Source organism: Mauremys mutica, chromosome 9 (assembly GCF_020497125.1).
Source record: "Mauremys mutica isolate MM-2020 ecotype Southern chromosome 9, ASM2049712v1, whole genome shotgun sequence".
NCBI lineage: Eukaryota > Metazoa > Chordata > Testudines > Geoemydidae > Mauremys > Mauremys mutica.
Window position 1 is genome coordinate 91,977,717 of NC_059080.1, and position 24,133 is coordinate 92,001,849.

Below are 24,133 nucleotides of genomic sequence, written 5' to 3' on the forward strand. Positions count from 1 at the left end.
GCACTTTAATAAACTCTGCTGCTTTAGTCTTCTCCTCTGTATCCCACAAGGGAGTCATACACCCATCTGGAGCTTAAAGGGCACATTACTAGAATTAACATGATGAACTGGGTTTATCTATAAAACAGAACATTATGAAAATACATTAATATGGTAAATTCTGCCCTCATCACAAAATCCATGGCAGAACTATTAACATCCAAGGCACTCTTAGAGCCGGCTAGGAAATGCATGCATTCTAATTAGAGTTGGTCAAATAATATGAATTGAACACTTTATTCAATGAATGTTTGCACTTTAGTTGCTTAAGTCATTAGGCAAATACATTTTCACATCAGTCAACCAGCTCGGTAAACTGTGGACAGTATTAGTCAAGTGATTTATTAGATGGTGGTTTTGAACCAATTGTTCATAATATATAACCTATTACTAGGTGGAAGCCCATGTTGTCATATGCATATAATCAGTAACGTGTAAAAAACAAAGCAGAACAAAAATGGCTGAGAACTTATGACTCTGAGGCCTGGTCTACACTAAGGGGGGGGGGTCGAACTAAGGTACGCAAGTTCAGCTACGCGAATAGCGTAGCTGAACTCGAAGTACCCTAGTTCGAACTACTCACCTGTCCAGACGCCGCGGGATCGAAGTCCGCGGCTCCATGGTCGACTCTGCCACCGCCGTTTGCGGTGGTGGAGTTCCGGAGTCGACTGGAGCGCGTGGGGAGTTCGAACTATCGTGTCTTGATTAGACACGATAATTCGAACTCCGAGAAGTCGAACTCTCCGCGTCGACCCGCGCGGTAAGTATAGACCTACCCTCAGTCATGATTCAACGGGGTGATATTTTAAACAAAAAGAGCTGTCGACCATGCTTGTAATTGTTTCCATTGTTTCACACTGACCTACAGAGTGACAGTCCTTTAATCTTATTATATAGATGATATGTAATTTTTGATCAGCAATATATTAAATGTAAAGAATCCCCATTAAATCCCTGTATCCATCTTCTCATTTAACAGGAAGACCAGGTTCTCTGGCAAACACAAGTCACCTCCCATCCCATATTTTACAGTGGAATTCCATCATTTAACATTACATTGCACTATAAACACTTTGTGGCATCTCCTATCTTCTCAAATTATGAAGTCTCACTAAAAGACAGTATATATATGGTCTAACTATTTATAACTCCACAGTGATTTTGATGCTACGTTATTTCTTTCTCTGAGGGATACAGAGATATTGCTGGGGCACAGAATGAGTCTTGTAACAGCACCACTGTAACACACCTTCCCTTGCTTCTTCAAACAAGACATTGCTTTACCTGTGATTTTGCTTTGTCTGTCTTACCCATTTATTCTCATACCCATGGGATGCCCATGTCTATGGGCCTGACCTGAAGCTCCTTGAAGTTAATGGAAAGATATCCCACTGACTTTGATAGGCTGTTAATTAAACCCTATATGTTTTGGACTCCACTTATTAGTTTCTTGAATCTCATATTTCTACTCCATGTATCCAAAATGACACTTCCTTTTCTTACACAGGGAGTACTACTTGCCAGTCACCCAAAGATTCTCCAAATAGTCTTGATTTCTTCCCTTGAATTTTTGGTTAGGAATGTACTGTTTTAATGCGCTTAATTCAATTTAGAAATAATAATCATAAAAAAAAATCTTCCTTGTAGTCATTTATATTGCTTGCTTTCCTTTCTCGTCCTCTTCACTTTGATCATTATGTTATCCAAAAAAAAAAAGAAGTATTAAGCCTAAAACTTCCTTGTTGCTTCCACATTTTACAGGGAAGATGCTCTGTTTTGACTGAAGAGAGTCTATCATGTGTACATCCTTCTGACCTCTTTGTGTCTGCAAAATAGCTAATGCATCTTGTTCGGTTACTGAGTGAATATAGTTATTCTCCTGTCTTACAGAAGATGTTGATATGCAGTGGTTTTTTTAGTTTTGCATTTTTCCCTTTTATGTTTTTGCATCATTTTTTTTTGCTAGAATGAAATATGATGAAAAATGCATTTGCTGTTAATTTACTGCTTTTAAGTATGTGAGAGAAGAGTGGAAAATCATTGCTCAATTCAAAAAAACCTAGGGATTTTCACTGCAATTAAAAAATCAGACTTGAAATTATTTTTTTTTGAAGGCTAAATATTGTTTACTTATCTTTAGAACAATTTGTTCATGCTGTAGGAGTCATTTAATTAAATTATTACCTGCTGTATCACCATCTGTGTACATGTTTTAGAAATATTTGTAACCTTCTTTTATGTGGGTTTTGTGAATTGAAGAAAGTGCTAAAAAGGCAGTAAATATACTCAGCAGATGTACTGGGCAACTTCACCCTCCAGGCAGTGAGCCTTGATTGTTTTGGGTATAGTTAAGCATTTTTTCTAGATTTAATTATTGTTTCTCAAAAGATGGCAGTAAAGTATTTGTAATAACAAATTATTACTTCTGGAATGAAGATGTAAAGAAATGCATTATGTTTGTAGATAAATGTTACATATTTTCTACATATGCCTTAGGAGGTCATTATTATATAGTTTATTATTTCAAAAGAGTTGAATCATTGTTCTTAAGAACAAGAAATTTCAATTCGTTAGCTCTTCCCTACCCTGTGCAATAAACAAAGTTAAGAAGCTGAGCATCTAGTGTGGGTGTATATAGTGGGTCTACTAAACAGTAGACATTTAAGCTTTTGAGCCAGCAAAGCATTTAATGTGTGCTTAGCTTTTAAGCATGAGAGTATCCCTCTGAGATCTGTGGGTGTTTTTGTGTACTTAAAGTTAAGCACATGCCTAGGTTGTGGAAACCCTGGCTCTATCATATCCCCATAAAATGCAACTTCTGTGCAGAGCTGGTGGCAGTCTCTCAGACAGAAACCAAAACACAAAATGTAATTATCTTAGATAATTTTGACTTCAGATTGAGGGAAAAAAACAGAATACAAATATATCTCCGTGTAAGACAGAACACAGTGGGTGAAATCCTGGCTCCACTGAAGTTAATGGAAAAATTCCCACTTGCTTCGCTCGGGACAGGATTTCATTCAGTGACTCCTTCTGTCACATTCTGTATCCTAAAAGAAGCAAAATGTCAGCTACCTTACAACTTCTTCTGCAGAAAGCAGGGGAAGAGTCCTCTATATTATAAGACACAATATACAGAAAACAAAATGACCTCCTTTCCTTTTGCTTCTGTGGGTCGATAATCCACAAGCTATATGCCCATTTAGAACTTTGAAGACAAGATCCAGGATCTTGTTAACAGACCTGGTATTGGATTTCCAGGATGAGGTGTGGATTATTGGGATGACATGCTTAGATCAGCCTATAATACCTAGGAGATGGGCAACCATGAATTGAACAAATCGTAACTTTTACTGCCTCCGAAACACAGAACATATTGTAATAGCCCAGTCTTGGGTTAAAGGTTCCACAAAAAGTGATATTTGTCACCATTCCTATTCTTTAGATTGCATGTTAGGTACAATAAATGGTAAAAGATCTTAGTGATAATTACCAAAGTCTGAATGTATAGAACAGTGCCAAACCTAAACAACAGCAGCTTAATTGGTAAGATACTGAATTCTGATGTATGGTGGAAAATTGTTGTTGGCTTGATCCTGCAAGAAGCTACTGAGTACCCCTATCTTCCATTGATACTGATGAGAGTTAAGGAATCCTAGCACTTCAGAGGAGATGCTCAGTCTTTGGTATGGTCAGACCTTATTTGAACAGAAAACGTGGGAAATCTGTTTCAAATACATCTGGGGACTGTGTTTCATAGATATAACCAGGGCCGATGCAACCACTAGGTGAACTAGGTGGTTGCCTAGGGCGCCAAGTGGTTGGGGGCACCAAAAAGCAAAGCCAGAGGCACCGGAAAGCCAGAGCATCGGCTTGCGGGGGCGGCGAGCCCCAGCCATGGAGGAGCCGGCACGGCGCGGGGTGGGCCAGCAGCCCTGCAAAGGCAGCGGCACCGCTAGCGGGGAGCAGCAGCACCCTCCGCCCCTCCTGCCCAGGCTGCGGCCTGATGCGCCCCCCCTGGGGGGGGCTCCTGCAGGCTTCAGCAGATGCATGCGGGCGCTGGCCTCCATGCACCCCCTGGTTCCCCCGTCGCTGCGCTTGGACCCTGCGGCTCCCGGGCAAGTGAGCTGCCGCTGGGGCACAGGGCCCTGAGCCTGCTCGGGGAGGGGCAGCAGTGGCTCACACTCCCGGGAGCCGCAGAGCCCGAGCGTGGCGAGCGGAGAGCCGGGGGGAGGGTGCATGAGGCCCACATGCATCCATTGCAGGAGCCCCCCCGGGGGGGTGACAGGCTACAGCCTGGGCAGGAGGGGCGGCAGGCGCGGCTGCTCCTCGCTAGCGGCACCGCCGCCTTTGCAGGGCTGCTGTCCCCCTACGCGCTCATAAGACTGATTTAGTTTGGCTGCCAGTGTGAGTCAGAAGAGCTCTGCCTCTATATTTAGGGTTCTTCAATAACTTGATATCCCATCACATTGCATTTTTGGCCTTTTGTGTTTGAAAAGCAGATTCTGTGTTCACCACTGAAAATCTTGGTTACGTTCCAGAACAATGGTACAGAATTCAGAAGAAGCCCTAGATTACAGCTTATCATGCAAAATGGGAATATTCTTCAGATGTCAGATAAAAAAGACCAATTACATGGTTGAGAAGTAAATATAAAGTATTTTAATGTGTTTATACAAAGTGAGTTTGTTTATGGACCATCACATCTTAAAAAAAGTCTTGTTTTACTAACTTTAATATTGTTAAAAATTCACAAAGAAAGAAAATGACTTTGAAAGTTGAGTATGGAAAAGCAACCTTTTTTTTCTTTTTCTTCCCCCCCCCCCTTTTCTGCCTTTTAAGGTACTGTTACTCAAATATTTGCACAGCATATTTTGAAAGTCAAATGAAAATCAATGAACTCATATCAACTAAGCCACCAAGTAGTTAGGTTTCCAGAGGATGGGGAGAGAGAAATACATTTTTTATCTGAGATAAAGAGCCTAGATTTTCGTGAAAGTTGCTGAAAGTTAGATGAGCAATCAACCGCGTGGGATTTGTCAACTGCAGAGTTGATTCTTGGTGGGCTGTGCCAAGTGACTTTATTTATTAATTTGGATTTCATTCTAAAAGAAACATCCCACAGCCATAGGCACCACTGACAACCTGCCCAGTTGTTTGTCTGTGCACCTGTTATAGCATGTCCTTAGACTGTAAACACCTGGGGACTATTATTTACTATGTATCAATTTAGTTCCTAGCACAATGGGGCCCCAACTTGGTTGACGCCTGTGGCAATATAAATCTTTAATATTAATATTTTTAAAACACAGTGCCATGGGAATTGTAATACATAACTCCATCCAGAGTAGCAGCATTTCTCCAGCCCCTGTGCTATATGCACTGAAGCATGTGAGTAACTTTAAACATAGCAGGACTACTCACATGGTTGAAGTTATGCAAGTACCTCAGTGCTGTATTGTCTAATCATCAGTTAGTAGATGCAATGGCCTTTGAAGCGCTCTTTAACCATAAACTGGCAGATTACTGTTGTCTTGCACCCTAGGACACATAGTACATGGTTGCAAATAGTCCTGCTTAAGGGACTCACTCTGGGTACCCTTGGTGCACAAATTCCCTCAAAAGGTGCTGGGCTGCAGACGTGGTCATGTTCCCCTTACACCTTTCTCCACATTGGTTGCAGATATGGTAGCATGTCCTCTAGGGATGGTGTAGCATGCACACTCCCTGTCCCTGCTCTCTGGAGTTCTTGGGAGGCAATGTGCCTATTCAATGGAAAATGAGGCATATGGGTGTCATGTTGGCCCAAGGATATGTCTGTGCAAGAGCTAGCTCTTCTAGATGTTCCTCTGGGTTGCCTTGCAAGGGAGAAAAATGTGTGTGTGGCAGGAATTCTGAGGAAAAGCTGGGAATAGAACATGGATCTGCTCACTCCCAGGCACGTGACTCACACACAAGACCTTCCTTCATAGCAGCATGTATAATTTATATTATAAGAGAAAAAGATTTACAACCCAATAATAAAATATCCCCTCTGCCCTTGTATTGTGTGATTGTATTCATTACCGATCATTAAGAAATATCTTTTTAATAATCAAGAGGTAACAGGTGCAGTTAGAGCTATAAAGGTTCGTTGAGATCTGCCCCTCAATGAACTGATGTGCAAAGGGTGGAAGTTTCGCCTAGGGCACAAAATATCCTTGCACCGGCTCTGGATATAACAATATGTTGCACAAACCTCTGGATATAATACTGCTTGACCTTAGATCTAAAACCACAGGATTAAATCAAGATCTATCAATACATGTGAGTATAGAAAAAAAACAAAACTAAGATGACAGATATTGCTTTTCATTCCAGTCTGATTTCGCTCTAAGGGCAGTGTGCACATATTGTAAAGGTCATATGCTAAGATGTTTTTGCTCTGTATACCACCAATAATAGATAATATGGTCCTGATTCTCCTGTTCCTTGCGCATCTTGTAATCATTTACACCTGGGCAAAATAAGTGTCAACTGCCCCCAGGTCCTTTTAGCTTCTTGTCCTTATTGCTTTTTTCAACATATCCCAAGTTAATACCCTTTGCACATTTCTTGCACTAAAATATTTAGTCTTTTGACTGAATTACAGATTTTAGTCCTCTCATAGAATGCATTATATGAAGTCCAGTTTTTTCAAAGTCGATGCCTAAAGTTCGACACCTCAATTCATAGGAAGTCATCTAAATAAAAGTGACTTAGTGATTTTGCACAGAGATTGAGATCCCACAATTGTCACTGAAGTCAATAGGAGTTCCAGATGTTCTACATCTCTGAATATCAGGTCACTTTTATATCATATGTAAGGGTTCGGTGGTATTATAATTAACCCTTCAGATTCATAGATCTCAAAGTGCTTTGCAAAGGAGGGTACATTATCCCTAATGTACAGAAATGAAGTGATATGACCAAGATCAGCCAGCAGGCCAGTGAGCAGGAGGGCAGTCGAACCCAGTTCTCTTGAATCCCTGTCCAGTGCTATCCCCACTATGTTACATGCATCCTGTGGAACTTTAGCCACTCATGGTTGAAGCTTTTGGTCATAATGTCTACCTGTTTGACATCAGTGAATAAGAATATGCAGTGGAGATAAGTTTAATATGTGACTCCAGTAGTGGTGACATTCTAGGTCTAATAAATACCTTAATTATTCAAGCTATAATTTATTTACTTTCATGTCTCTGATGCTGGTTGCAATAGATAATTCAATCTATTGTGGTGATTTTGGTTTAAATTTTTATAAAGGAGTAAAATAGAAAATTCCAGCTCAGATCTATAACAATGTACCACAATTAATCAGGCAAACTATAATCTTTAACTATTCTCAAAGCCTATAAGTAAACGTAGGGGTGAGTGGATTTTCAAGATATCTAGATTTACAATCATAATGTATATCTTCTAACACAGCCCCGTGATGCAATAGTCTCTCTTAACCTATTGCAGCTGTTTCTACTTTTGAGGGAGTATTCTTTTGGCACGTCTTTTACTGCATTATATTAGCTTTTTTGGCAAGTATATGAAGACAAGTAATTAAACTGTTTTCTTTGCCATGTACACTTTATGCTATCATATGCTATAAATATTTATTGTGCAGCTAAATCTGTACTAAAAGTGCAGTATATAACTGTGTATAGTGCAGTTTTGAATCTGTACTAAGGACAGATCTTAGGTACAAATAGAAATAGGTTTGAAAAAATACTGTATTTATTGAATGGAACAATTACACTTGAAATTAGAGGCATATTTAGTCATTGTATTTACCTTATTGTAATAAACATGGTTGTTTCAGACTGCATGTTGACAGTATAAAGATCCTGTGATAATGCTGTCTATATTTTATGACTTAATGAATATTACATTTTCATGCCAGTTGCCTGACATTTAATCTCATAACAGTGTTACTTTTATGTGCCATTGGAGATCTTTTATTTTTAATAATATCCCTATTCATAAATAAAATATATAAGCTGTGAGGAGTACTTAAAATAGTCCATGGTAGGCTTTGTAATAGTTTTAATTCATTTAAAAACTATAAATATACCTGAGTATGTAAAATACAGTGCATACTGCTGTTAAGCACGCTGTACAAAAGCAGCAAATAAAATTGGTAATTCTTGAAACTACAGTAACCAAATGTACAAAATGCTTCCTAATATCACTTTCTTGATTTTACTTAATTATAAATTTAGTCATTTTGTTTTTAATATTTAACCAGCTCAGATAACTTTTTCACTCGAGACTTTGGGTCTGATTTTCCTCTACTGTTGCAAATAAGGAGTCAACTATCTCCACTGAAATAAAGGAGTCACTCCATTGTAAATCTGATGTAAGTGAAGAAGTGGGTCTTATTTTAAATACTGAGGGCCTGTTGAAGCCTGTGGAAGCAGGTTTGGGTCCCTTATGTCTTCAACAACTCATGCTCATAAAAAAAGTTAAGCTTAGAAACACACCAAGTTAGCCATTCCAGCAAAGAGTGTATTATACAGCAATTGCAGAGCCCTAAGTTACGGGTGACATGGCAGGAAGGATTTGGAGTCAGAAGGTTTACATGTGGCAATCCTGAAATGATACTCAAGATCTTGTGAATCTCCTGGAGAGAAAAGATGAATGCTTATGTTAGAAATATTAATAGAGCAATGCAGACCTTGATGTTGAAAATTAACAGACACAAACTTGTCTGTGCACATCACATATAGAGACGTAAATGACCTAGAGAAAGTTATCATGGACGGAATAGTGGATGGTCATCATTGTAGGGGATGACTAGCGAGGAGCTGGAAAGAGGGTGTGTGGCATATCACTGGACAGTCAGTCAGCTCTCGACTGCTTGAAGTTAACAATGGATCACGAAAGTTTTGGAAAATTCTTCAATGATATCCCCTGTATTCAGACATGAGTAAATGGATTTACTTAATAATCCAGAAATGAAAGAAGATGGAGAGGTATCCCTCTATTTAATATTTACTATCTATGGAGGTTTTATCACGGGGAATCATGAGAATTGTGTTTATAAACAGGGTTCATTTTCCTGCAAATAAGCTTGTTTTAATATTTCAAAAGAAGCAAAAAATAATGGTTTTGGGAGATCTGGTTTGCTCAAAGCTGGGCTTCCTTGTTTTATAGACTGGTGTAGGTTTGGTGAGTTTGAGGTAGAAGATCTCTGCAGACTGCAGTGAAGGACAGAACATTGCTATGGAAGATCTTTGAAATGAGTGAGGAAATCAGATTAACTTTGACACCAAATACAGTGCTAGCTGATTGATTGTTTTCCTTTGCACTGAGATTAGCTGTTGCAACTGGTTTGATAACAAATACAAAACTAAGACTTGAAAAGGGTAAGAAATAAAATTGCCTTTCTTTCGCAAACATTTGCATCGCTAAATTCACAGGCTTCCTGTGACCTTGGGCATTATTTTAAGATGCTTATGGGTTTCTTGAAAAGGAGCTGTGAGTACAGAGTAGCCAGTGGACAAAGAAGGTACAAAATGAACAATTGGGAATATTTCTGAGTCCAGTGGGAGTGGCCTTTTGTGGTAGGATGGAAAAGGGGGACAAACTGAAAGTTCCAGGACTCGGAGCGGATTGGTAAAGTAATGGGCTGCAATCCTGCAGTCCTTACTCAAGCAAAACGCCCATTTTGTAAATCACTGACCGTTTTGCCTGAGTAAATATCACAGTTATACTCACGCTGAGTTGTTGGAATTGATGATTGCTGGAGTTGCGGTTGGTACAAAGTACCCAGTTAAAACTTGATGCCTGTAATTTTAGGCCCATTTGGGTAGGTTAATGCCAGTATATAGTAATATTTAATGCTTTAAATGTTCAAATGATTGATCATTAATCAATCCTCACAACACCCCTAGGACATTATTGGATACGTTTTTTATTATCCCCACTTTACAGATTGGGAGACTGAGACAATAAGGTAATATGACTTGTCCAAGGTCACATAGTGAGTCAGTTACAGAGCCAGGATTAGGCTTCAGGAATCTGAATCTTGATTCATTAGTTATTCTTCCATATAACACTGCCCTCTATACAGTATATCTAGCATTCCTGGAAAATAAATACAAACTATGTTAGATCTACATAAAGCCATGTAATTTATAGTACTATTACTAAATCTTCCTAATATACTAAAAGTAATAAAGAACATGCAATTGCATTATATGTCTAACAAAACAGAACCTAGCCTTCCTTTGCTGAATATGGTATGTACTCTTTGTTGACAGAGATCAGGGATGTCCAATGCATACCACTAAATCACTTACATTACAAAAAGCAAACACAGTTCTGATTCGCAGTACTGTTATGGAGAAACTCAACCAAGAACATTCTGACAATGTATAAACTTCACATTGATGCTACTAGCTTTCAATTGCCAATTTCAGAGAGGTATCCAGGCGAAGTTTAATGATCTATGTGAAATATTACAATTGTCAAATATTTTTCTGTAGTCCAAAATTATCTTGTTTGAATCACATTTCATTTGTATGTGTTTTACTGATTTAATACAAGCCATCAGCCTTCTTGTCTATATCTCAATGCATTATGCTTTTTCAAATGGCTATTGCTGAAATACCTCACAAAATCTAGGTTAACCATATATTAGAGGGTACAACAATTGATGTTCTGCTTTAACTCAGCTTACTAAGTACCCTGGAATAAAATCCTTTTTGTTCTCCTAGTTTTAGTGCACAGTTTCCCTCATCTTCAGTTATGTACACCAATGTGTGCTTTAAAACAAAAGGAGGTACTCTCTAAATCAGTGGTTCTCAACGAGGGGTACGTGTACCCAGTGGGTATGCAGAGATCTTCCAGGGGGCACTCAACTCACGTAGATCAGTTATTTGCAACCCGAGGGTTGCAGCCCCCAGGGTTGCCAGGGGATGGGTTTAGGGGGATCGCAAGTGCAAGGCTGGCATTAAGGAGTGGCAAACAGGGCAATTGCTTAGAGCCCCATGCCACAGAGGGCCCCGCGAAGCTAAGTTACATGCGTCAGTCCCACTGCCTGGGGCTCGGGCTTCAGACAAGGCTCACAAGTGAAAAACAAGCTTGAGTATCATCACACTGAAATGTAAGTACAATATTTATATTCCAATCTATTTATTTTATAATTACACCTCTACCTCGATATACCGCTGTCCTCGGGAGCCAAAAAATCTTACCATGCTATAGGTGAAAGCACCGTGCTATAGGTGAACTTGCTTTGATCCACCGGAGTTCGCAGCACCCCTCCCTCCCCCCCGAGCACTGCTTTACCACATTATATCCAAATTCGTGTTATATCGGGTCACGTTATATCAGGGTAGAGGTGTATATGGTAAAAATTAGAAAGTCAGCAATTTTTCAGTAATAGTGGGCTGTGACCCTGCTGTATTTTTATGTCTGATTTTGTAAGCAAGCAATTTTAAAGTGAGGTGAAACTTGGGGTATGCAAGACAAACCAGATTCTTGAAAGGGGTACAATAGTTCAGAAGGGTTGAGAACGACTGGTCTGAACAATAAGCAGTTTAAGCTTAAACGACTAACTTATTCACTTTAATTTAAAAGAAAAATGTTGCCTAGTCTAAAAGGTAAAGAAGACCAGTTGAAAAGTCTTGCTGTTAAAGGAGCTGAACTGTAAAATGCACGTGTAACTGATTGTTCAGTTTGTTGTGCCCCTTCTAGAGACAGTTCTACATAGGATATGAGACTACTAGAGCTAACAGTTAAGACGATAATCCTTAACTCAATAGATACAGGCCAATGTTCTTAATGCTGGATGTTTGAGGTTCAGTCTCTGGTAATAATCCAGGATAGTGGTGGCTATACATTCAGAAAATGAAACACATGCAGTGCTACATTGAAATTGTTTTACTTGAAAGTCCATTAACAGCATTAGCGTTAACTTCCAATGAGTAAAAACATAGATTGCTACAGAATGGAACGGTGGCATGATGGATGAACGATGGAGATGACCTTTTAGTGGTAGCTTTTCCTATTCTATTTAGTATAATACCCCATCCTCATTCATCTCAGCAGATACATAGAAGAATGGCTGAGAATGTTTTATAAAGTGAAATGAAACAAACAGGGTCTATCAAATGAATTAGCAGTGCATCTTCGCCTCCAGCCACATGCCCAAGGACAGAACATTTATCTGCTGTCCCAAGGTCACAATTGGGTGGGTTGGAAGAGCGTCAGTTCCAGCTACAACAATTTTTGTTTATGTGATGTAATACTGAGGATTGACTTCAAAATAAAGAGGAAAAACCCAGTAAGAAATTATCAAAAGCAGATATGCATCTGAGATATATAGCTTTAAATGTAGATTTACTCCATCATATGGGACCTAAGTGTGTTTGGAAAATGTGTTGCCTTATGAATACAAACATACTAGATTTTAGTTCAGATGCTTACAGAGAGATTGAACAGATTAGTATCTAGTATGGGGTCTGTGTATCCAGGGCACTGCAGTTCTATCGAGAAATGAAAAACAGAAAAGAGGGATACATTTATATTATATGTATAAATTCACTGACTGTTTGAGTTGAGTTTTTGTTTTTAAAGTGAAGGAATAAAGCTCAGTTCAGCATTTGCACATTAGGACATTCAGTTTCATTCATGAGGCTGAATGTCACACCACGTTGAGTATGTGTGAAATAACACATTGTGATGAATTCACAGGAATTGTACACCATGCGAAATTACACCTCTAGGCAGACCCAAATGATCAAACTTGGGCATTTCTGTGATTTGACAGCTAATTTCAGAAGAGACTCAGAAAAGAAGGTCAAAGGTTACTAGACAGATTACTACTACACTGCATCTGAAGAAGTGAGCTTTAGCTCACGAAAGCTCATGCTACAATAAATTTGTTAGTCTTTAAGGTGCCACAAGTACTCCTGTTTTTTTTTACTACTACACTGTTAGCCCATAGCTGTAGTAGCCCAAACTCTGCAGTATAACATCTTATAGTGATCTTGGCCTTTGTATTGAATTCCAAGAAGAAGTGGTTGTAGCTTGAAGGCTTTACTGACTGGTATTTGGAAACCATCTTGTTCTGTATATCATACACACAATGATTCTGCTTTCCCTCTGGTTTTTCTATGGGTTGGAATAGCCCAGTTGACTTAAATTAGCATATTCTTTGATTTTCTGAGAGCAGAATTATGTCCAATATATGTGACTGGATAGATTAATTAGCAATAATTATGGTGTGTCAGTGAGTCTGTTAATGTATATATATATGTCTCAGTAAATGTATGTTCATACACATACTGTATACTTTGCTGCAGCAGTTGTCATGGCAACTTGAGCTTTAACATTTTGGAATTCACCCAGAAAATACACTTTGTACAATGGTGAAATATATTTGCTTGTTCTCTGAATTCTTCAGATACAAATATTTTAAAAACGCAGAAAATTATGTAAATAGTTCAAAAAAGCAGAAAATGTTAGTCTATTTTCTGTTATAAGCCATGCATAAAATGATTTGCTATATTTTGATAGATTGCCATAAACACCAATATAGCCCAATTATAAACCTTGCCTTCTTTAGCTCTATAATCTATTATTTCTAGAGGTCCCACTTCAGGGTTGAAATTGATAAAACTCAATTAAATCCCACTGAGCAAACAATTGAGAATGACATTTTACAGAATGTATGTTATAAAAAAACCTGTAATTTTTCATTTTTTTTAGTGTTGTAAAGTGCCTTCAGATATTTAGACATAAGATGTTATTATTTGAAAGCACTTTACAAATATCAGTGAGTTTAAAAGTTTCTACTATAAAACATGGCTTTGTAAAAGAGCAATGTGGGGCTCCATATTCATTGTGCTTCACATTGATTTCCATATCAACTTTGCTCTGTTTAGAAATAGATTTTCCCCCTAACTACCAGCCCTGTTATCTCATCCTAAGCTCTGAGAATCAAGTCATTCTTCTCATCTTGCGCAGCACTACCAGTTATAAAAGATCTTTGGCCAAATTTTGCCCTTAGCTGCACCTATGCAAATCCCACTCTCTTCAGAGTAGGTCCGAAGGGCCAGGTTTTCAAAAGAACTCAGCACCTGCAAATGGGATTTGCCTCCCATTTTGGGCATGAAAATAAAAAGTGGCCAGATTGGATGTCGAGCTGTTCTAGAATGTAGGTGTCACAATGGGAACTCTCGGGTGCTGGTCATGTTTGAAAATCTGGCCCTTATAAAGATACATATGTAGGAGTTGAGCTCTCTTAAATATCTGGCCTCAGTTGTGGGTGCTGAGGAATTGAAAATCTGGCCCTGAGCTTTTGGAATTTGAGGAAGGCCTGATTTTCTATTGCCTTGTTCCCAGAGACGACCTATGTCTGCTGATAGTGGGAGGCACAACCCCGGAACAACTCAAATCATGCTCCCACAGCCAAATCCCTCCTCCTGGAAAGCAGCACCCCCCACTCCCTCTTCCTGCAGCTCCCAGCAGTTCTTCCTGCCTCTGGCTCTCTCTGCCTGATGCTGCTTGCACCTCGCCAGCTCACCATGTGACTGACCAATCTGGGGGGGATAGGACTCCACATGCCTTCCCCCCTCTTCCCTCCAGTGCATCACCTCTGCTTGTGCCTACCATTCAGCAATACCTAATTGATTTAGGAGATTAAGTCCCATTTTCAAGGCACTTTGACTTCCTGTGAGACTTAGGCTATCTTAGGATCCTGTCATGGGGACAGAGAGATTGCTGCACCCCCAGAAGAAGTAAAGGCATGAGGCTGAAGGGTTCCATTCAGATTGATCAGGGACAGAGCTGCAGGTATCACACAATTTTCCCACCCTTAGATTAGGCCCTGTGGATCCACCATGCTTACTAAACAAGTCCAGCTGGGTTCAGCACCCGTGATACTTTCCTGTGGGAGTTTGTGACCAGTGGTGAATATAGATAGTGACCACCCAACCTTTTTAACCCAAATTTTAACCCACAGTAGAACAAAGTATTTAAAGAGAAAGGCTTCATGGATGTCTGTCTTATGTAAAGGCTTACCATCCCCTGAAGGGCACCTAAGCAGGCCTAGTTTCCCCAGACACCCCAGTGGGAGCCTGTATCTGTCTGCTTTCCCCAGAAACCTCCCCAGTAATTACCACCCCTCTGGAAATAGTCTCTTTTTATTCAACTGGAGTTTTTGTTCTTGTCAGTTCTGGGGGGAGAGGGGGTTGGCTCTGTTTATTAAAAAACAGTTCAGTAGGTTGAGCAGGACTCCTCAGAACCAATAGCTCTGCCATTGTCCTGTAACAACTCTGAAGTGTTTGGTGAGGGTGGCTTATTTTGAGCTATTCTTCCTTCCTGCTTTTTTCCTTATTAGCCCACTGTTCAACAGAACCCATATAGTCATATGGTAAAAATTCCAATAGCTAGGTCAACACACAGTATTCAAAAATTACCACAGAGCAGCATAATGTCTACGTTACTTTTGAAAATGGCACCTAGGATCCTTTGTCACTTAGACACTTTTGAAAATTTTACCCTTGGCCTACTCCTGCTCCTTTTGAAGTCATATGTCCCTTCATGCTTCAACCACCATCTGAGAGGACATGCTGATGATGGGGTCTGCTCGCTAAGAATCTGAAGCAGTGCAGACTGATGCATGTTCATTTTCATCATCTCAGTCAGATGCCACTTGCAGACAGTTGGTTTTCTTTTTTGCTGGTTCAGGTTTTGTAGTTTCCGAATCAGACTGTTGGTCTTTTTAGACTTCTGACAGCATGCTCCGTACCTTGTCCCTCACAGATTTTTGGAATTTGAAAGATTCTGATTCTTAAACCTTGGGTTCAGTGCTGTATCTTTAGAAATTTCACATTGGTAACTTTTTTGCATTTTGTAAAATCTGCAGTGAAAGTGTTCTTAAAACAAACAATGTGCTGGGTCATCATCTGAGTCTGCTATAACATGAAATATATGGCAGAATGTGGGTAAAACAGAGCATGAGACATACAGTTCTCCCTCAGGGAGTTCAGTCACAAATTTAATTAACGCATTATTTTTTTAATGGGCGTCATCAGCATGGAGGCATGTCCTCTGGAATGGTGGTCGACGCATGAAGGGGCATACCAATGTTCAGCATATCTGGCATGTAAATACCTTGTGATGCCAGCTACAAAGGTTGCATGAGAACACCTGTTCTTACTTTCGGGTGACATTGCAAATTAGAAGCTGGCAGCATTATCTCATGTAAATATAAACACACTTGTTTGTTGTAGTGATTGGATGAACAAGAAGTAGGACAGAGAGGACTTGTAAGTGCTGAAGTTTTACATGGTTTTGTTTCTGAGTGCAGTTATGTAACAAATACATTTGTAAGTTGCACTTTCATGATAAAGAGATTCAGTACTTGTATGAGGTGAATTAAAAAAACCTATTTCTTTTATCATTTTTATAGTGCCAACATTTGTAATAAAAAATATGAAGTGAGCACTGTACACTTTGTATTCTTTGTTGTAATTGAAATCAATATATTTGAAAATGTAGAAAAAGATCCAAAAATATTTAATGAATTTCAATTCATATTCTAGTTTTTAACAGTGCAATTAAAGCTGTGAGAAATAGTGATTAATTTTAAGTTAATCGCATGAGTTAACTGCGATTAATTGACAGCCCATATATATATATATATATATATATATATATAGTATGTGTCATATATCTATATCTATCTATAGGTAAGGACATAAGAATGGTCATACATTGTCAGACCAGCGGTCCAGTATCCAGTTCTAGCCCAGTATCCTGTCTTCTGACAGTGGCTGATGCCCAAATGCTTCAGAGAGAATTATCAGAACAGGGCAATTATCGGATGATCCATCTCCTGTCATCTAGTCCCTGCATCTCTAAACTGAACAGTCCCAGTCTTTTAAATCTCTCCTTATATGGAAATGGTTCCATACCCCTAATCGTTTTTGTTGTTCTTCTCTACCTTTTCCAGTTCTGATACATCTTTTTTTGAGATGGGGTGACCAGAACTGCACACCATATTCAAGGTGTGGGCATACTGTGGATTTATATAGTGTCGTCATGATATTTTCTGTCTTATTATCTATCCCTTTCCTAATGGTTCCAAACATTCTGTTAGTTTTTGACTGTCACTGCACATTGAGCACATGTTTTCAGAGAACTATACATGATGGCTCCAAGATCTATTTCCTGAGTGCTAACAGCTAATTTAGAGCCCATCATTTTGTATATAGTTGGGATTATGTTTTCCAATATGAATTACTTTGCTTTTATCAGCCTTGAATTTCATCTGCTATTTTGTTGTCCAGTCACTCAGCTTTGTGAACCTTTTATTAACTCTTCACAGTCAACTTTGGATTTAACTATCTTCAATAGCTTTGTGTCGTCTGCAAACTTGCCATCTTGCTGCTCACCCCTTTTCCAGATCGTTTATGAATATGTTGAACAGCACAGGTCCCAGTACACTATTTACCTCTCTCCACTGTGAAAACTGACCATTTATTCCTACCTTTTGTTTCCTGTCTTTTAACCAGATACCGATTCATAAGAGGACCTTCCCTCTTATCTCATGACTGTGTTCTTTGCTTAGAAGCCTTTGGTGTGGGATCTTGTCAAAGGCTTTCTGAAATATCTGTCTCAGGGACGTGAAACTGGTTGCACAGGGGGTACATCAGGGGGATGGCCCATCCCATCTAAGATTAGGCAATCCAGCGGTGCCAGGAACTGGGTGGACTATCACAGGAGGAGGTCCATGCCTATGTGTGGATTTGTGCGTCATGTGTCACCACACGATCTGACATACAATAGTTATTTCTTTTTCTACCTGTTGTGGAATGCTGACATTTTAATTGATTGAAATGGCTTTTTTTTAAAAAAAATGAATGTTTTGGTTTGTGTTTAAAGGAACATATACACAAAAGCTTAAATTAATTCATCATAGAAATCAATAAAATACAGGTCTGCAAAGATCTTGTGGTTTGGCAGCTGTCCATAAGGGCTGACTGTTTTTAATTGTGACCATTGTATATTGATGATATGCAACCCAGTCCCACCCCTAACAAAGGAGCTTGAGACCCAGTGAGGCTACTCATATGCATAAAATTAAATGTGTGTGAGAGCTTTTGCAGGATCAGGGCCTTCTTGGGATTCTGGATGTTGTTTTGCAAAGCACTGAAGCACATGCATAATTTTAAGCACATGCCTACATGCTTTGCTAGATGGAGGGTACAGTGCTCAGCACCTTGCACAATCAAGCCCTGGTTTATCTAAGACCAATAGCAAGATTTTCAAGAACATCACTCCAGGTCATTGTTAAAATTAAAAAAAACAATGTCCCATCCCAGCAAAATTGAATGAGTTAAGACAGGCATGTTTATTTGACCTCTGAGTTGTGTCAATTTCTTTTAAAAGATTAATTAAATGTACATTTTGTGTTTATATTCCTTTAAAAGCAAACCAGACTTTCAAAGACTTATTTTTTCTGATCTAAAGTTGTTCCAGTCATTTAAGAAGTTCAGTGGGACTACATGCAAGCGTAAAGCGAAGTCTATGGGTAAATCATGGTCCAAAAGTTTGCAGTTAGATAACCCCTATATTTGCAATATTGAAGTTATTCCTTGTAGTAACTAACTGAGTAGTACACTGGTAACTGAGAAATACAAGTGTATGATGCAGATACTGCAGTAGCCTTAGGTAAAACTGGCAATGGACTTTCAGCCTTGAAAGTTGGGAAGACTGCTGATCCCTTTCAAGCATGGTCTTAAGCTCCTCTAATTGGCTGCTAATCTGACTGTAACGTTGACCCTCTAAAATGTTGTTTTGGGTCATATCTTAGCATCTGTATCTACTTCCCCTGAAGTCAGTGGGAGTTTTGTCTGAGTAGGGATGGAAGGATCGGGTGCAAAATGTATGTGGTATAAAATCCTGTATAGTATAACTTAAGTGAGTATCCTGTTGGTTGTTGTAAGCCTGTCTGCTGTGTCTGTTTTTAGGAAAGGGACATTGAAATGGCAGCTGTTCTGTAGGAAAACAGGATTTGTAAATTAGATACTGTATAGAGCAAGACAATTTTTTTTTAAATTATGATAGGCTGTTTCAGTAGATCATCGTGTTTTGTATTCTTTTGTTCTTTTCAAAGATTATTGCTAAACTCTTTTTCTATTTTGTCATATAAAGTGGGTTCTTCCAGTATGCGACCCAGAAAATGCCATCTGGAAGCGAGGTCTTAGATCAAGAAAATGTATTAATGTGCAACAAGGAAGGTAGCAGTGCGGATGTCACTCAGATATCCATCATTGTGAGGAGTTAATATGTGTATCTGCATTTCATTCTAATTGATGAGTCTGTCTGATGTTTGAAAAGCATTAAATTGCTGATGCTCATGTGATGGAATGTCTATTGTCAAAGTATGGATGAAAACTGAGCCTCATCACTGCAGTCAGTTTAAAAATGATTTGTAGAGAATTGACTTTGAATGTTTGTATTAGAGGTCAGAGTTCCACTTAGAAGGCTCACACAGCTGTGGAAATGTCTAGAATTGCTAGAGTTATGCTTTACTATTAAGTAAATGCTTTAGGTAAGAATCCCAACCTGGCAGTAATTTTGATTCATTAAAATGGAAAAACTAACTGGAGCAAAGCAGCTGGGACAATTTCTAAGTAAATTCATCAGTCATTCAGAAACTATGCATTTTAATACCTGTAAATAATAGAACAGTCTATCCAAATGGAAGCCTTTTATTGACGTGTAAGTAAAGTTGAGTGTCACCCTCAAATTTCAAACTTTAATTCCGCATTCCCTTGCCTTTGCCGTCAGACAAATAAAGCTATTTTATTAATATTTTCTTTAACTTTATTTTTATTTATTTGTTGTATTACCCATAAGGCCTACAAGTCCTAGACATGTTCCAGGACCCCATTGTGCTAGACACTGTATTTTACTTCAGCAGCATGATTGATTTAGATGTCAAGTGAAATGAAATCTGTGTACAAAAATTGACATGTGCCATGTGCAATAGCGCCAAAAAGATGTTGAAGTATATTGATAAATACTTGTTTTGGACATTTTGAAAATATAACATTTGTACTCACTGGATTAATGCTATATTAGAGAACGATAGAAATTAAAGATGCAGAAAAAACTACTAGGACAACTTGTATGTTCCCTTTTTAGTACTGGAATATTCCTTACATTCTCATGCTTTTTAATATGCTATGACCATTATTATAACCTTTGCTTTAATACCAAATGGAATTGCTAATAGAAACACTGACAGTATAATGACACTGAGAAGAAAATTAAAGAAGGTTATGCTTAGGAAGAATGCAACATTGTGGACTCAATTTTTTCCTTTAAATATGGACACACACATCCCTCTAAGTGTGATGAGAGTCACACACTATTGCATATGATGACAGAACTGACGCACATGAATATTTAAATACTGCTTTCTGTCATTTTTTAATAGGTAAAAAGATGGCTTATCGCAAAGTGAATGCAGACCAGAGAATACAGGGGCACTCTCAATACCTTGACAACGATGACCTCCAGGCCACCACATTGGAACTAGAATGGGACATGGAAAAAGAGCTGGAGGAGCCTGGCTTTGACCATTTCCAACTGGATGGCACAGTTGATCACCATTCGGGAAATTCACAAAATACTAACATTGATCTCGAACCTATTCAGCCCTCAGCATCCCCTAAAGGAAGATTTCAGCGACTTCAGGAAGACCCGGACTATGTGTCACATTATACAAGACCCGCACCAAAGAGCAACCGCTGCAACTTTTGTCGGATATTTAAACTATTTTGCACTGTTTTGATTTTATTTATTTTTGGAATTTTAATAGGATATTATGCACACAAAAAATGTCCTCCTTCCCCTACTTCTTCAGAACCAAGTTACCCTCATTTCTACCAGGAGATTCTCAAGGAAATCAAAGCTGAAAATATTCAAAAGATTTTCAGGTATGTACCTTTAAGATTTATTATTAGCACTGGTAGCTAATGTTTCTGTTAATATGTAAACACTTTCTTTTAATCTTTTGTTTCTTCTATACAGTGTTTGTTGTTTGCAAACATTAATTCAGCTGCTTGTGTTCAACTTTCTCATGATGTTTGTGACACTTGAATCAGATACACTTGTAAGGGACTTAGAATGATTTGAAAAAAATGTATAAAATGAATGCAGAACTTTGTTAAAAAAATACTTCCATAATGACCCAAATCCTATTGTAAAAAGGGGGATTATTTTTATAGGGAACATTATTTTGTTAAACACTGAAATGATTTTGGATGTGCACAGATTGACAAATTTAGACCATTCAAAGCAAGTGCTGAAGCTGGCAGTCTTTTTATAGGTTTATTATGTAAAAAAGGTCTTGGGCGGTAGCCATATTTATCTGACAGATCTCTAGATTCTGATGTAAAGGTTGTAATTATTTAAAAGCAAACAAGTGTGTATATGTACACAGACACCCTCCAGATAGTTCAGTGTTGATGCATGGAGGATAGTAGAAGCAAGGGTATAATGAAATATAGAGTAATATCATCTCTTTGGATTCAGTCCTTGCTCACTCAAAACCAGTGTTGACAACTGACATGATTTTATGTCATGTCTCATGATCTTTGATGTTTTTTTCTTAAAGCCCTAGTTCCAGGAGACAGGTGATTACCTGGGAATCTTGGCTTACTTTTTTAAATCTGAAAGATCCTATCCACATGGATACAAAGACAAGATTGAAAATGTGAACACTGAAGGTCCCCAAACCAGTAGGCAAATAAAAAGACTGACATGTTTTTTTCCCAAATATCATGTTTTTAAAGCCAATATCATGTTTTTTTGGGGACTAGTTTATAACCTTTGAATTCTGAGGGTGGGCTATACTGCAAAACACTTATTGAAACCACTGATTTTTTTATTGATCAAACTATTTATACAGGACACATCACTGTGGTATCACAGTATGGGATCAGGCCTGATATATTCGGAGGTTCTGACCATTTTTCTGCAGCTGAAGACAAGAGGTTTTGCATACCTTTGAGCCGAGCTTCGCATGTTACACTCTTGTGAAGCAGGACACTGGCAAGTCTGATTGCTGATTTGTAGCAGGATTGGAGCTTAGAAAGAAAGTCTGGACCTTCTATAGAGAGAGCTTGACCCAGATAGTTTGGACCCTATGGAGAATCTGAATGGGAATGTTTATACAGCTATTATCCTGTTATTTGTTTAACCTGTTTAATTTTGAGGGGTTGGTTGCTTTTCTTTGTGGTAGTGTAACCCACACACCTCCTGGATGTGGTGCTGTGTCCTCTCTAGTGGCACCAAGACCACTTAGAGAGAGAATTAAAATGGATCTGCTCTACAGCCTTAGCTAAGAGCCAGGCCGCCTTTTGCTCACGCGGAAGAGGCTCAAGCACTAAGCTCTAGAGGTCCCCGGTTCGATCCCGCCGGCCGACGACTGGGGTCTGTCGGTGTTACAAGTGGGGTCTCGTCCGGGATTTCAAGTGGGAAGTCTCTGAAGCTCGAGATGCACTTGCTCAGCTAGGGGAAGTATGTAACCCACACACCTCCTGGGTGTGGTGTTCTGTCCCATCTAATGGCATCAAGACCACTAAGAGAGAGAGAAAGATAAAATGAATCTGCTGTACAGCTTTCGTTAAGAGCCAGGTGGCTTTTAGCTCATGCTGAAGAGGCTCATGCATTAAACTCCAGAGGTGCCCCATTCAATCCCACCTGCCGCCGACTGGGATCTGTCGGCGTTACAGTAGCATCAGTCTTTTGATAAAGTATTATCGGACAAGAGTTTGGAGTGGCTGGCTATCAATTCTCTATCAGATATATATATATATACACACAGTTTTTAGTACGCATTATTATCCAAAAGATGGTCTCAGACCAAAATGTTGGCCTTAGAAAAACTGAGTTTTCTGTTTTGTAAATTGAATGTTTTAAGTTGCTTTCCCTCAACATCTGTTTGGCAAGCCTCAGAGCTATTGCAAGGAAATCCGTTCATATGTAGTATAAACAATACAGAACACATCATACATGTAGCTTGAAAACAAACTGGCAAGATGGACTATATATTGTTGTAAGATTTTTTTTAAATGTACTTTGAATTACTTAGAATAGCTGGCAGCTGCTTAACTTGCCTTTTCTAAATGCTAGGGTTGAATGGCATTAATTTAATTTTCCTAACTTACTTCTTGGCCCAGACTCAACAATGAGAAAAGATTCTATTTACAATCCTGAATTAGATTTAGAAGGAAAGAAAGCTGATGTCGTTCATGATGGTTTAAATCTAATCATTAACAACATTTGTATCACCTTTATGCCTGGTGAGGGCCAGAGTAAGAACTTGCTGCACCCGCCTAAAGCTTGAATGTTTGGACCCTATGGTCTCTAATAAAACATCCGTGGCTGGCCTGAGTCAGCTGACTCGGGCTTGCAAGGCTCGGGATATGGGGCTATCAAATTACAGTGTAGACTTCCAGGCTTGGGGCTGGAGCCCAGGCTCTGGGACCCTCCCCCCTTGTGGAGTCCACAGCCTGGGCTCCAGCTCGAGCTCGGACATCTACACTGAATTTTACGGCCCCACAGCCCGAGCCCTGCAAGCCCAAGTCAGCTGACACGGGCCCGCTGCAGGTGTTTTGTTGCAGTGTAGATATACCTGGTGGACCTTTCCGGCACTCATTGAAGTTAGTTGACAGCCTTCTATTGATTTGATTGAGCTTTGGCTCAGATTCTGTGTGGGTGCAGTAAAACTCACCTGCCGAACACAGGGTTAGGGAGTGGGCCTCATGTGAGATAGAAGCTGTATGCTCTCTGCACAGGCTCTATGGGGTATAAGGCAACTAGATCCACTTAAATATGAAACAGTGGTCCTGCTCTGACTGAGTCTGTCCTCACTAGACCCTACAGGGCCAGTAAAGAGATCCTTTGTGAGGTGAAAATGGGGGGCACAGACATCCCTGTGCAATGGCTCCATCTGTGACCCCTGAGATCAGCCACTATGCAGGACTTCTGTGAGTCTAATGTTGGCCTCCTGCCTCCTGCGTGGATACTACCCTAACCCACCAGATAGAATGCT

The 24,133-nt window shown here is 39.3% G+C and overlaps 1 protein-coding gene across 3 annotated transcripts in view; it reads left to right on the plus strand.

Moving 5' to 3' along the window:
* Window positions 1-24,133, plus strand: part of NAALADL2 (N-acetylated alpha-linked acidic dipeptidase like 2) — a 907,975-nt gene that overhangs the window by 366,523 nt on the left and 517,319 nt on the right. For 2 of the 3 annotated variants that reach the window (XM_045031272.1, XM_045031273.1), the window contains exon 3: window positions 20,510-21,011. In XM_045031272.1, coding sequence (XP_044887207.1) covers window positions 20,518-21,011 — 494 coding nt within the window. In that variant the 5' untranslated portion in view covers window positions 20,510-20,517. Of the gene's footprint in view, window positions 1-18,870; window positions 18,950-20,509; window positions 21,012-24,133 lie in introns of those variants that run through there. The other variant, XM_045031270.1, reaches the window with a different exon arrangement.